The sequence below is a fragment of the Orbicella franksi genome, chromosome 3 (genome assembly GCF_964199315.1).
Source record: "Orbicella franksi chromosome 3, jaOrbFran1.1, whole genome shotgun sequence".
Lineage (NCBI taxonomy): Eukaryota > Metazoa > Cnidaria > Anthozoa > Scleractinia > Merulinidae > Orbicella > Orbicella franksi.
This window is the reverse complement of record NC_138147.1, coordinates 9992494-10007275: the sequence shown is the minus strand read 5'-3', so window position 1 is coordinate 10007275 and position 14782 is coordinate 9992494. Positions and strand designations below refer to the sequence as shown.

The window sequence follows — 14782 nt, the reverse complement described above, 5'->3', positions numbered from 1 at the left end:
CCGATGGTGTGCCCAATTTATGCCATAACAGACAGACTCAAGTGTGGAGTAGAGGGAACTCTGCTGCAGCAAAATACTCCAAATAAGGAGCAAATGACGTCTCATCAGATGGCAAACAAGCGACTTCCTCAAAGCGCGAAGACCATTCTCTAAATGTTTGAAAGTCACTTGAATAACGCTCTGTTGTTGAAGGGGCCTTTGCTTTAGAGGAACGCAAGGGAAGACCTTCCATTGACTTGCGAAGCCGTCTGGATCTCTTGAGTGGGCAACCTTTGAAGTAAACACACATCCACTTTGTAGACTTGAAAGATAACAAAAGAAATGTGAGAACAATTAGAAAAAACAAAAAAGCAACAACACGCAGATCAGAACATAAGGAAGGCCCAGAGGCCTAAATCTTGCATTCAGCACACTATATACTGGCAGTCCTGCACAAAAACGGCATGGCTCAACGGCCTTAAACAGTGTAATCACCTAAGATCAACACGTGATAAACGGGCAGTCCCGAACAAAGATGACATGGTCCAACGGCCTAAAACAGTGCAATCACCTAAGATCAACACATGATAAACGGGCAGTCCCGTACAAAAATGACATGGCCCAATGGCCTAAAACAGTGCAATCACCTAAGATCAACACATGATAAACGGGCAGTCCCGCACAAAGATGACATGGCCCAACGGCCTAAAACAGCGCAATCGTGGCCGCGCGGCATGACTTCTCCATAGACAGGTTCTACTGGATACTGTACTTTACAGCCCCGACAAGCAACTAAAATTCTCCGAGCCAAAAGGGAACTGTTATTTGCCCCGTGGAGATAAACATCTTTACCGTTCTCAACGAAGAGAAAATCAATAACAAAAGATCTGAAACCCTACCTACGATCCACCAAAAAAGGCCAAAAGGGAGCTGAAAGGCCAATAGAGAGTAACCAGTTCTATTGACAAAAACATATGTGGCGGATGACATTTTTAACTAACGAAACAGGTGGCACCAGCCAACAGGTTTCTCCTACCCAACTAAATGCTAGGGAATATTCGAAAAAAAAAAAAAAACTGGGAAAACTTGAATTTTTTTTTTTTTTTTTTTTTTAACTGGGAAAGTAGTCAATTGAACAGGGACCCCAATAAGACGTTACTTCATGAAAATAGCTATCTTTAACTGACCAGTCATCAATCGACGATCTTGCATAAGTAATCAGCTGAACGAGGTATCAACTCAGCCTCGATTTTGATATTACTTTCTTGGCGGTATCAAATATATCACCGGCGAGTTGAAGCGAACACAGTTTCATACTACCAGAATCGACGATCAAAGGTACAGATTGGTTGTCTGTAAACCACTTAACAGAGCACCCTGAAAGAAGATGTGCAAACTTTTCAAAGCAAAACGAACACAGTGAAGTTCTCTCCACGTGGTACTCGATCTGGTATTCGTCTACATAGAATCGCAGTTTTTGCGCGAAAACAGGCATGTTACCAATGGCAATGAAAGCAGCCAATCCAATAGCGCTAACATTCGAGTATACAATACGAGATAGTCTGCGAGCAACGTCCGCAAAACACTGGAATTGAGATAAGAAACATTATTCTTCCAGAACTCTAACTGTATGGAAACTGACAACGGGTTAACCACCGCAGGAGCACACGCGCACTCGACCACTGAACCTGTGGCCAGAAGATCAGAAATAGCCCGCTCGACAAATCACTATACTGGACTGGATGGCTGAGCGATTATTAGAAAACTGAGCTGTGGGTAGAATGTAAATAAAGAGAATCTGATACCCAACAAAAATAGTATCGCGAATAAAGCAAGAAGCACTTATATGATTTCAAAACTCTACATTAACCTTAAGGTTGCCTTTAACTTAAATATAATGCGTTCCGTCCTGATAATCAGTCTTTTATTCATTCATTCAGTCATCAGGGCTAATGCAATCGTTAACCCTCGGACTAATGCCCCCATCGTGGTACAAGGGGGATGAAACCCCTTCCTTGGGTTTTCGTTCTATTAAGGCACAGAAAATAAATTTACATTCATTAAAGAGAAAGCCCTGAGCTTGCTCTATAAAATAATGACATAATTTTTGGCTGTGAAATAGCATGACGTCATTTGACCCGCCATCTTGGATCCGTCATCTTTGATTTTACTATTTTCTTAAAAAGTCAAAAAATAATCTAGAATGCTTATGAAGCCAGAATGCTTATGAAATGTACAATTTGGCAAAATTCAGCAAAATGATGAACAAAGCTGAGAAAAAAAAAAAAAATACACAAGTATGTCGAAAAAGTTGATTTTTGTCCAAACCTATACGAAGTTTGTGGTTGTCATGACAAAGTCAAAAGTAACGGAGGCAGTTGACATATCCAAAATTTACGCGAACGATAAATGAACAGCTGCAGAAATTTTTCAGCCCCTTAGAGTAAATTGTCTTTCCAAGACTTCTAAAAAACCTTGAATCACATGGTTCAACAAAATTATCAATAAGTTCAACTGGGTCAAAGTCTCCCGATCATTTGATTATGTTGAATAAATTATATACTCATCTTATCCCATTCTCTTCAATGCAACTTGGTATTTGCCATAAGTATGTATTTTTTCTGATTGGAGGGGCTGCAGCGGCTCCTCTAAAACGGCTTGGGCAGGAAGATGGATTTGCTCAGAAACTTCTTTGGCCGCAGCTGAAACACTTGTCTGCCAGTTGAGGCTGACGTCCACGAAAGGACTGCATGCGGAAAAAACAAAAAGGCTGATTAGAAGAAAAATAATTGCCAGTGGACAAACCATGAGTAGATGGAGCTTCACTGGATGTAGAGCGGGTAGCTGTAGAGTTGGCCAGCTAGACGCATTTTTCCGCTTTTTCTCCCGGATCTTAGCTAGCGCTCGTCTTTCGGCTGATCAGAATCTTTTCTCTTCCTCTGAATCTTCGGCGAGTTCGTCCGACTCGTACTTGCACTGCTGCCCAAACAGCGAGGTTCTTGTCCACGGAACGAAATAACTTGGCTGCTGAAAGGTTTCCTTTTGAGATGGTCTTGATGGTCCCGTCTGTTGCATCAAGCAGAGAGTTGCCAGTAGACTCGTATTGTACTTTAGAGTTAAAAGAACTCGAAGCCTTGGATACCGTTTTTAACTTCTACAATTGAGACTGAGTGGCGGCTTGTTTCTCGTCGAGATCGCGTTTGAATGCAGCGAACCTCTGATCAAACGTAACGTCCAAAAGACGAGGAAACAATGTTCGTGAAGCAGTCTTATGAACAGGATCTCCCTCAGTGAAGGATTGCGCGATCGAAGCGGGAACGCTCGCTCGTTCAGTATCCGACGACATAACAACGAAAGCAAAGTTGAAAGAGATGCCTTCGAGTGGCTCTTGCATAACTTACAAATTCTTAAATAGCTTACTAGCCCCTTAGGGATTCACGCCTAAAATACTTCTACGGTTAACACGAACCATACATAGTGAACATACTCCAGTGTAATTAGCGAAACGTTACAAAATATATTTATTGATCCTCTTATGAAAGAAGTTTTATTCACCAGTATAAATGAAACACAGACAAACAGTGAGGTAGAAACAAACCTACAACTACTGGCTGTAGAAAAATAACTATAATACAATTTGATGTTCATTACTGAAATAACGATGAACAAATACTCTTGTTAGTTTGCGTTTGGCTTGAAGACTGAAATAGACCTAATTAATTTATGTTCACAACTAGCTCGTTTTCACCGGAGAACGAAAGCCTCGCCGTTTCTTTGCCGTACCCAGAAATTATTTTCGTACTGTGACACTCAAACAATACATTACTAACATTTAGAACGTGGAACTTCGGATTAACGTTTAGTTGTATAGAGTATTTCCACATGACGTCACATAGACTACGAGTAGTCCCTCTTTCGCTTAGTCCGTCGTGCGTGACGCGAAAGGAAACCGCGAGAAAAAATGGCCGCGCGAAATCCTGGGGGCGAGGAGCGCGCCCCTTCACGCGCTCCTCGCCCCCAGGATTGTAACTACTCGTAGTCTAGACGTCACATAGTGTAAATGTAGCAAAACCTGTGGGATTCGAACTCTTTTCTTATGTGAACACTTTCTTTTGTCCCAAAAAATTTGTATGGCTTCTGGCCACGTGCCTGAAAACACTCTAAGCAAAGCGCTAGAAAGATGGATTATCAACACAAAAACATTACGTTAAATAATTTGAAACGGGTTATCTCTATCACACAGTGGCGACGTAACTCAAAATTGTTTTTACACATTGCACGAAAAGATCGCTTTTTCGCTGGAGCTCCTCAGCACTGAACTGTTACAAACGAATAGTAACCCGATGGGTAACTAAGAGAACTAGGTGACTTCTGACGATCTGGGGACAAGATTCGAATGTAACAAGTACAAACTACCTCACAACGGGACCACGTGAAAAATTTTAGTTAAGATTTAAATTATTGAAAACAGAAAACTAGAACCATTTGATGAAATACAAGACTAACATAGCCTAGACTTGCGGTTGCAATACCGACAATACCGTGTACAGGTTAGGTTAGAAACTTTAGAAAGCAACCCTTGTGAAATGATTAAGTCTAAGCTATGTTTAGTATACATCATCTAAGCGTGTTCTAGCATGTTCACTAGGTAAAAAAACACAGTTGCAGGAGGGCAGGGCTAACGCTTTTTCATTCTATAAACAAATTACAATACACCTTATCATACATTAATTACTGAAGCGTTTCTGCAAACATTTACAATTTCAACACTTTAGCTAGTGATCGGGTGATAGTAATACCGCTCTTCGAATTCGTTAAAGGACTACAGGACGATAACACGCATTAGTAGTAGAGTGCCTTGCTTCGTATCCAGCTTCAGGCCCTTAACCAGAACTTCATGTATCCACAAGTTAGCCGACATATCTTAATGTTCTTCTTTCTATCTGTCATCATCTTGCTTGTACCGTCACCTAAGTTGCCAGTTTCAAGATGCGGTTTTAAGCAATCAAGTCTTCTTCGTTTCCATCCGCGTATCATCTCGGCAAGGCACCTCCTCTTCGCCCTCTCCCCTTTCCAGCACCCCTTCCAAGTGGCGTGGTCTTGCCTCCCCTGCCTCGGGTGCTCCGTAGACTTGCTTGGCTTGGCGCTTTGCTCACTGAAGATCACAAAATAGACACGTCGAGTTTAATCAAGTAATCCAATAACCATTCATAACCCATGTGAAACCATGATCTAAATAACAAGCCTTCATTACGAATTTTTAGTTTTAAATGAACCTGGTATTTCTAGCTGAACTACAAAGCCCTAATTACCTTGCTTATAACAAAGAAATCGTTTGATCCTAGCCAAACAACGACCTGTTAACTCTCGCATGGCGAATATTGAAATTCTGTTTACTGGAACACAGATTTGCCGCGGATTCAAGGAGCACGACCTGATCACGTGCGAGTCGAAAGTTCAAGTTGGGAGTTAGTGAGTTTTGACCCATGACACGTGAAACGTTCTCCTTCAATCGGAAAACGTATTTGAGTTGGGAGGTATAACAAAACAAAATGTTGCATCGTTTACCTAATTGTTGCTGCAGTCTGGCCTTGTTTGGTGCACATTCCTCTTTCAAATGTTTACTCCATACCTAGCTCCACAAAGCATAGTTTTCATTAGTAACAAAGCAAGCCATATCTAAAGAAAATATCGAAATTCCAAGCAAACAATGCCACATGTACTGCTCAGTAGCTTTCAGTCAAATGGAAATTGACACACAAGAGAGGCAAAGGTAAAGGCTGCATAAAAAGCCAAGTGGCCCATCAGGTCGAAGCTTATCTCCGGTTCCCGTAGCATGAAACGACTAGGAGTATTTCTACTCCTCCCTGGATGGGATGCTAGTCCATCCTAAGGTTATCCACAAGCAATAAATTCGCCGGAACCCATTTATATACCTGGGAGGAGAGAGGCACCGTGAGAGTAAACTGTGTAGCCCAAGAACAGAACACAATGTCCTCGGCCAGGGCTCGAACCCGGACCGCTCGATATCAGGAGACGAGCGCACTAACAATGAGGCCACCGCGCCACCCAGGAGCGTCACGAAATAGGCAATCCTGTGAGGTGAATTTTCCTCTCATGTACAACCCGAGCGGCTCTACACGTATTTTCACGCTCCAATTCAAAATCTACACAACGCGTGTAGAAATATCCGCAGAAGGGCTAAATACCACGTCTAAAAATAACTTGGAATAGGATTACCCTCAGAGTAAGGCATAAAATATGGGTATCAACTATTTCACCCTTTGTCCTCTTTTGTCAGACACTCGATCTACAGATTTAAACCAACTTCCTAGTGCATACAAAGCCACAAAACTGTCACAAAACTTGCCTCATCTCCTTTGCCAAGCGTTTTGTTGCACAGAATACAACGGGGACCCTTGGCCTCTACAACAAAAATATGTATGCAATTAAATAAACTGTCAAAGAACAGAGCAGATAAAACTGAACACCAGAGACGGGGCAAAAGCGCTTTTTTTAGCTCGCTATGCTGTCTTCATAAGGTCCCATCATATAAGGTTAATGCTGTTAAGTAACAGATGTGAGACGACACGTTACATAGACGAATTTGGCTAATACGTTTATACCTTTGTTGCCAACCCAATTCAGGTCTTGTGATGATTCATTTGAGAGGTGACAATTGTTCTGTTTGTACATACTCCCATGCAAACAGTCGCGCGTGATAAATTGCACAGTTGCAACTTTCCAAATGAATCATCACGTGGTCTTAATTAGGTGGCAACACGGATGTAAGCCGTCTATTGGGATGACATAGCTGTCATGTGAATCCCAGATGGAAACCGTCCGCTTTTCTGGTCTTAGTGCAAGACACACTGAAAGGAAACAGAACATGACAGATACTTACGGCTGCACTTTTTCTCAGCAAAGTGTTCTTCAAGATCAGCTTTCAGAACAGCCTCCTTGCATCGCGGACACTGAGCAAACTTGTCACTGGAGTCACACTCAGTCAGCAGATGCTCGCTGACGCCTGAGATTTCTGTCACCTGAGAGGAGGGGAAGGTAAGTATGACATGGGATTTTGCCACTCCAAGTTAACAAACTCAAATTGGCATTCAAGGGAGGGAAGGGTGCGTTACCTGAGCACAGTGGTCACATCTTTTTAACATGGGACAGCTCTTCCAGTAATGCATGTCTAACATTTCTTCAGTGAACGATTCATTCTTTTCGCCGCAGAAGATACACATCCTGAGAAATAATGGAAATGACGAAACTGGTCATGGGAAAAAAAAAAAACAAAGGAAATCATGACCGCGACAGTGTTTGGATATAGGATCTTAATTAACATAGATTTTTACGATTTTAATTCTCCATTTTCTACTTAGTTTTAGTTTCGATTGAGAAGATGTATCAAACACTCAGGGCGTTTAACCACATTTCCAAACACCTCGAAGTTCGACAAAAATACTTCGCGCTACACGTCGTATTTTTAACTCTCTTCTCGGTGTTTGTCATGTATCAAACACGGTCTTTCGTGTTTGATACGTGACATGAACATTGTTGTCAGCAGCAAAATCATGCCACAAAATGATGCACACTCTTACTTTGAAACTGGAAAATAGGAAGGAGAATTCTGAGATTACAAATTGCTTGACAGATACGGAAGTTGATTTCCCGCTTACAGCAATGCGATCTGCTCTCCAACTACGCAAATGCAACTGTTTGGTGTTGGTTTGCTGGTTTTCAAAACTTCCCAGCCAATCAAACGACAAACAACTGCTTAAGTAAGTTTCAAAAACACTTTTTACAATTATGTGACGTGTGGTTACCTTGACAATCACATCTACAAACGCAACAGTACTATCACCTTGCTTATGTCTTACCTGTCTACGTCAACCTGCTCCTCTGTAAAGAAAAAATAAACAAAATACTTGTTAATAGTGCAAAATTATTTATCTACAACGCTTTCAATTTCCGTGGCAAAAATCAGTGGGATTTTTTCGCCACATAGAACAGTACAACTTTTCAACAAACAAAATGGGACAGAACGAGTTTGTACCATTGGGAGCATTCGAAAACCTTTCAGTGGAAAAGACTGTTCCCTTTCATTTCCCACCGAAACGACTGCGTTTTTCATCAAGGAGCTTGGGAATAGTGTGAAAAAGCAAATGGTACTGTTCCATTTATTTATCTTTTTTTTTTTTTTTCATTCAAATGGAAAGGGCCCCAATTAACCGTTTCCTGTCACACGCCAAGCCTAGGGGGAGCAGGGATGGCATAGTGGTGAGAGCGCTCGCCTTCCAGCAATGTGGCTCACGTCCGATTCCGGCCCGGGGCCATATGTGGGTTGAGTTTGTTATTGGTTCTAGCCTTGCCCCGAGGGTTTTCCTCCGAGTACTCCGGTTTTCCTCCTCCACAAAAACTAATAACTCCAAATTCCAATTCGACCAGGATAGAATATTGACGACCCGCATGAAAACCAGTTAAGGCTGATGTGGCTTCTTCTCTAAATCTTATAATTTACTTATTACGTTTATCTATTTATTTTGGAAATTCCTATTTAATGATACTCTGTGTGAAGACATACTATCCCGACAGTCTCCACTGTAGGACTGCAGGCCCAAGATGCTTCACGGGATTACTGTAGCATGTCACATGACCCCCTGAACACAGTAACACCAGTAAGATGCTTCAAGGGGCCAGAAGCTAGTGAACCAAGATCCTTGTGACATGCCATAGTTAGAAAAAGAATGCCGTAATCGCTATAAATACGCAAATATTTCAACGGTTTAAATACAAAATAACCCCTGCTTGTAACAAACACAACTACTGATGAAATATGAGGAAAGTCGAATGTACGCAAATAGTGAAACTAGCGACCCGGTCAAAAAAAAAAAAAAAACGGAAAAAGAAAGAAAACAGCGTAAACCAAAGGATATTGATGAAATGATGTATGTGGCGGATAAGTAACTATCACAACTAATGGCGAACTGCCGGCTAATATGAAATTCTTGTTTACTAACCTTTAGCTGGCTTAGGGGAGCCTGCTTTGTCAGATTCCTGGAAAACAAGATTGAGGATTCAATCAGAGTTACATTCATTTCAAATCCATGCAAAGACATGAAGTGGTTATTCACAGCGTCAATTCTCACGTGCCGTACTTGTCAAAACAAACAAGATTGCCAGTAAACAATCAAACACAAACAGAAGATTTATATCAAGTTTATACCAACCCCTGCCATGTCTCGGAGCGCTTGAAGCTGAGCCTGCAAAGCTGCAATCTAAGATGAAGAAAAACGATAAAACGTTATCAAAAGGCACCTGTTAAACTCTGCAATCACGAAAAACAGCCCGCTAGTATAGTAACCACCAAAATTCATCCCTGGTCGCCGGATTTATGGGGTTCCATCGTCCTTGCAAGTACACTGTACTGGAGACAATACAACTTGATAAAGACAAAATGCCACAAGATTTTGAAATAAGCCCTGTGCTTACATTTGTGCAAAAGGCTCTTCCGATCAGTAGACTTATTTATGGGAGACAGGCTTTCCGTTTACTATCGTGGAAGGCATTATCGGAAGGAATATAGCGTTTCGAAAGTGCGTGAGTGTGTATATGGAAGGAGTGTCTGAACCGTTTAACGTGCGTTCAAGAGAACCGCATGATAAATATCACTGAACACAACAATATAAAACTCACGAGCGTCTGCACATACTGTACAGACATAAAATACAAACCCTGCTCGCCAATAGGGGGCTTATAATCGGAAGACTCCTATTGAAAAAGAGCTAAATCTAAACGTAAGCCTATGGATTTGGGTGGGGTAGGGGACTAGTATCAGAATGTAAACTAAATTCATTCCTGACAATAATCATAATCTTGGATTGTGCCATTAATAGACCGTATTCGTATTCAGTATTAATTTCACTGTTGCACTGGAACTAGCCTGCAACCGAGACTAATGCGGTGAGTCTTTTCACATGCAAATGACATTCATCTCTTTTTTAATGCTATTCCCCCTCATGGGCCTCCATTACAAGCTAGTTCCAGTCCAGTTCCGAGAATACGAACCTCAGCTTGCTTGGCTTTCTCTGAGTTTGCAGTGGCCGCCTTTGCTTGTGCCTGTCAGTCAATGGTCAGATAAAAACATGAAATAAGAAGAGATACGAATCATAAAACCATGATGCAAATAGCTCTGAAGTGCCATCAGTTGCAAAGACTGAGATAAATGCCCTTTTTCTAAATTGAACGCTAAGCGAGGATGATTTAAGCCAAAACAAGGCTGCTGAATGTGCTGTACATAGCGCAAACACGAAAAAGCTTCAAGGGATAGAAATGGATTTCTCGCCGGCTGAGCTTGCGAAAGAGGCGAGAAATTAGGTTCTTACACACTGAAGGGGGGCTGGGCCAGAGTTGTGTGGCACGCAAATGGCATTCAGTGTGTGAAAAGTGAATATAATAATGTGGCAGGTCGAACCTACCCTTCTCTCAGCTTCAGTAGGCTTGCCGTCGATCTTGTCAAACCCGTCAAACAGGTTTCTATAAAGCGGGTTTTTCCTAGTGGCCGGCTCATCGGGTGGAAGGTAGTCACGAACAGTGTCCTTTACCTAAAAAAAAAAAGGAATTAGGTTCGTGATCTCTCCTTCAGAGAACCAGTTTTCTTTTTCGAACGAACAAAAATGCAAAGACGATTGCAATACCCTCTTGTATAGCTCTAGTACAAGCCGTGACGCCGGGTCTCGCACATCACCACTGGTGTGTTCCAAGGCGGGCAAAACAACCTGGTAAATTCAATAAATCTCTCAATTTATCATTTAATCATCTTACATTCAAACTGTTCAAGCCATGAATGACAGGTTAAGTTGTAGTCTGAGGATGTATTGGAGAATTCTAATCTTATTTCTTTCTTGTTTCATTTATTTTATAAAAATAAAAAATGATCTTACCCTCATTATATTTCCAGTGGAAAGGCTCCTGGCAATGAAAATAGGACCAAAAAATGTCTTAGAAATTTACTGCAACCGTTCGGCTAGCAAGTAAGCTACAGCTGAGCTAATATGGAACCTTATACAGTACTTCAAAAACTAGGCCTCACTGAAAATTAAATGCAGTCCTTCTACGTCGTTGTAAACAGTATAAAAACGTGGTTACGCAACTAGTTTCCTGAAGGAAGTGGTCTCCCACGGTTACGATGTCGTTGGCGAGTTTAACAACTAAAAACAATCCTGTATGTTGACAACGTTGCCAAACTTACCCAGGTTTATCTGAATCCAATTCGAGAACTGCAAGAAGTTTCTCGATGATCTCAATTCTGCTCTTGTACATCCTTGGCTGTGATTATGCAAGATAACAAAAATAATATTAAGCTGAAACGGTTCGAACAAGTTAAAGTTAAACTACAATAAGCACCAAAATCATTCCCAGCTGAGACTCGGAAGGGAACACTTCAAGGGTGACCATTGTGATAATTAAGGAGACTCCTCAAAATCGCAAAGTTACGCATCTCCAGTGCGCACGATTGTTGCATCGTTAGCGCGCGTAGATACACAACATCAAGAGATTTCCTTCAAGCTTAGCTCGACAGTGAAATAAATGTTCACTTCCTGTTAAACGAGCATGGTGACCTATGTTTTTTATTGCATACTTTTGGTGTACAAATTATCCTGTTTAAGTGAGTCAAAAAAAAAAAAAAATGTTTGGAAGACAGTTAAAAGCGAGCACAAAACCGTTACGTGAGAATGCAAATTATGACCTTGAAGACAAGGAATCGACGAACTTTTTGAGTCGATATAGTTTAAAATTGTGTGATTTCCTCCCCTCCCCCATAAATTATATTACACATTGTTCCACATGCTTTCAAGTATCACTGTAATAAACTATGCTTCCAGCTACTGCAAAATGTAACGTGAACCGATGAAATTACGCGCGTGATAAGTGCCAGTACAGGCGTAAATGGGGTAACATTTACACCTAATTGTACCTTTTTGGTTCGCTTCGGCGGCATATCAGGCGAGTTTGGTCGAACCATGGTTCGTATTTTGGCGAGGCGCGCTCGAGCCAAGATACCCATGGCGAGACCAGCCAAGCCTGATATGCCGCCGAAGCGAACCAAAATGGTACGATTAGATATTTACCGCACCCAAATTCGGCCAAGTGAGCATGATATCGTGGACATTTCAGGTCAGTGACTTGATATCGCAGGATATCAGGACAGTAGACACGGCTTCTGATTGCCGAGATAATTGCGAATGTGGGAACGGTAAATCTTTTTTGAGAGCACAATGACCTATCTTTTTTACTTTATTTTTCGACAGTGTTTGGTGCGGAACATATTGGGAAACATCATTGGACAACTTGGTCACCATTGGATCATTGGACAACTAAAAAATTATTGGGCAACTTTTATTTCTGAGGACCCAGCCCATCATTTTCAAGTCCGTACCGAATCAATCTCAGCCTACACTAAACCTGCAGAAAACGACTTACACCTGGCGTTTCATAACCATTTACTCCATATCTAAGGTACAGAACAATACTCACTGCAACTTGGTGTTTCGATTTAAAAGGCCGTGTCGCATGGTCGGGTATAACACCTAGAGGCTAAATAAAACAAGATGTAATTAACACAGTCCATAGTTAACTATGCACAGTCTTACTACAACTCAATAAACAATAACAGAGGTTGCCAGTAAAATGTTATTTTACATATGTTTATCGGGGAAAGAGAAAGATATAAAAATGGGCAAGAATTGTCGAGAAAATCTGATTTAAATCTGTAACTTTGCGTGACTTATTTATTTCATCACGATGGCGCGATATAAGTATTTATGTTTATAGTCAAACACAAGCAGCCATTCAAATCTTGAGTAACGGAGAAAGGGCTAACCTTGATGTCTTTGTGTACAGCCAGCTCCATAATCATTGCAGTGGCGGCATCGCGACTTCTTGCAGCCTAATGGTAAAGATCAATATGAATAAGGCAGTTGGTGTTATTGAAGGGAAAGGTCATAATGGACTAATAAAGACGGTAAGATGTTGAAGCTAATAATGTGCAAAAAAAAAAAAAAAAAATTGATGTAAATGATTTGATAAAAAGAGACGCTTTACACGATAAACATGTTTAAAACCACCTGAGACACAAAACTGGACAGCATCTGCATGTAATTAACAACTATTGAATGACGGAAGTTAATCCAAATATTGTGATTTGTCATGGGCGAGCAGATCAATTATCAATATCATTATTGTAGGAAGTTATTTGCAGGTCACGTGGTTGGCTCTCGACCAATGAAACGGAAGAAAACATGCGTCGAATGATAACATAACTTACCATTTCACCAGATTTTGTTAACAGAGGAGGAGTTGTCTGAAATAAAGGACAAAAAGCTTATACTTACTTTCCAGAAGACCCTACAGTGACTTCATTAGAGAAAAAAAAAAGATCAACTTTTCTTTCTTTAAGTAAAGGCATGTTTGTTCGGTTTGTCTCACAGAGATTTGCTGTGTTAGCGTTTGACATAATTGTTTGGATAAAAGTCTAATACTCAAAACACCAACTGTTAAGTTGTGGAATATCCTTGAGATAAATTACAACTTCTGCTAATAAAAAAAAAAACCAAGTACCTTTTCAGCAACATGGGACATTTCTGATTTTACAATTCTAAAGAAAGACAAGAAAGAGTAGTAGACAGGTCTATAATCAGAACAGGAATATGATAAAATCATGCAATACATCGACCAAGCACAGACAGCAAGGCCTGTCATCAAGGACACAACGCATGTATCCGCGAATCTTATGCCCCGTTAAGAATACTCCGGAGGAATTTGAAAACGCAGCTTTATTTCTACGGTTAGGCCTACCGTCCACTCTAATCCGTCACGAAAACGGAAAACTTTTCAAACCGGGGGAATCTGAAAACACCGGCTTTGCGCTTTAGTGTGGACGGAAAAATTTTCAAAACGGAGCTTTTCGAAAACGATGACGTCACGATGATCATTTGACTTCCCTGACCGAGTTTTCCTCAAACACAAATCCAAAATGACCGATAATTGTGGCGTTTTCAAATTAATTTTCTCAGGTGCAGTGTGGACGGAAAACGTTTGAAGCGTTTTCAGGGTGAGACCTCGGTTTTCAAACTTATTCGGCGTAGTGTAGACGGAGCTCAACTTAACTACCGAAAATAGGGTGTTCACCACACAAAACATTTGAGGTCACATTCATTCGATTACTATTCGTATCAGCAGAGCAGTATTTATAAGAGTATGTTTCAACACCTTAAAGCAAGTCTTTTAACCACTCTAGGTCACTGAACGTTTCAGTGTAAATTGAACATCGTGAAGGTAAGTAAAACAGCTCCCCAAAGAGTAAACATACTTTACCCGAATGTACAAAAATGAAAGTCTTACTTGTGCCGAGGAATGTACGTCTTGATCAAGGAACGTAGCACCTCAAGACAGGCATTAAACACCTGCAACAGTCCGGCATTCAATTAAAGATAAAATCATTTAGCTCCAGGGGACTTATCACGAGCATGATGACGAAGATTCAGATCCCAAGAAGCATATTTCCTTTGATGGAAATCTTAATATAATGGTCCAGTTCTATTAAAATTCCTGTATTAGTGCACTGAAGCTATATAAGGGGTGTCACAATCCTTTTTCAACTACGCATGTTTGAAAGTGTCAATTAAACTAAATATGATGTGATCTTACGGGGCACCATCACGGCGAGTTTTCAGTGCTGCATTTTAAGTCACTTCATTTTAAGTACCTTCGCTACTGTATCATATAATCCCAGAACACCACA

The 14782-nt window shown here is 40.9% G+C and overlaps 1 protein-coding gene across 1 annotated transcript in view; it reads right to left on the bottom strand.

Moving 5' to 3' along the window:
* Positions 1-3507: 3507 nt before the first annotated feature.
* LOC145481155 (centrosomal protein of 104 kDa-like) overlaps positions 3508-14782 on the bottom strand; it is a 30638-nt gene continuing 19363 nt past the window's right edge. Inside the window, exons 21-38 of the mRNA XM_081459575.1 lie at positions 14383-14444; positions 13600-13636; positions 13307-13342; positions 12863-12928; positions 12517-12576; positions 11231-11307; positions 10923-10950; positions 10677-10757; positions 10458-10583; positions 10048-10098; positions 9210-9257; positions 9000-9036; positions 7860-7881; positions 7116-7224; positions 6884-7022; positions 6350-6405; positions 5548-5611; positions 3508-5134 (exon numbers count right to left, since the gene is read on the bottom strand). Of these exons, the coding sequence (XP_081315701.1) occupies positions 5013-5134; positions 5548-5611; positions 6350-6405; positions 6884-7022; positions 7116-7224; positions 7860-7881; positions 9000-9036; positions 9210-9257; positions 10048-10098; positions 10458-10583; positions 10677-10757; positions 10923-10950; positions 11231-11307; positions 12517-12576; positions 12863-12928; positions 13307-13342; positions 13600-13636; positions 14383-14444 (1221 nt within the window). The 3' untranslated portion in view covers positions 3508-5012. The remainder of the gene's footprint in view (positions 5135-5547; positions 5612-6349; positions 6406-6883; positions 7023-7115; positions 7225-7859; positions 7882-8999; positions 9037-9209; positions 9258-10047; positions 10099-10457; positions 10584-10676; positions 10758-10922; positions 10951-11230; positions 11308-12516; positions 12577-12862; positions 12929-13306; positions 13343-13599; positions 13637-14382; positions 14445-14782) is intronic.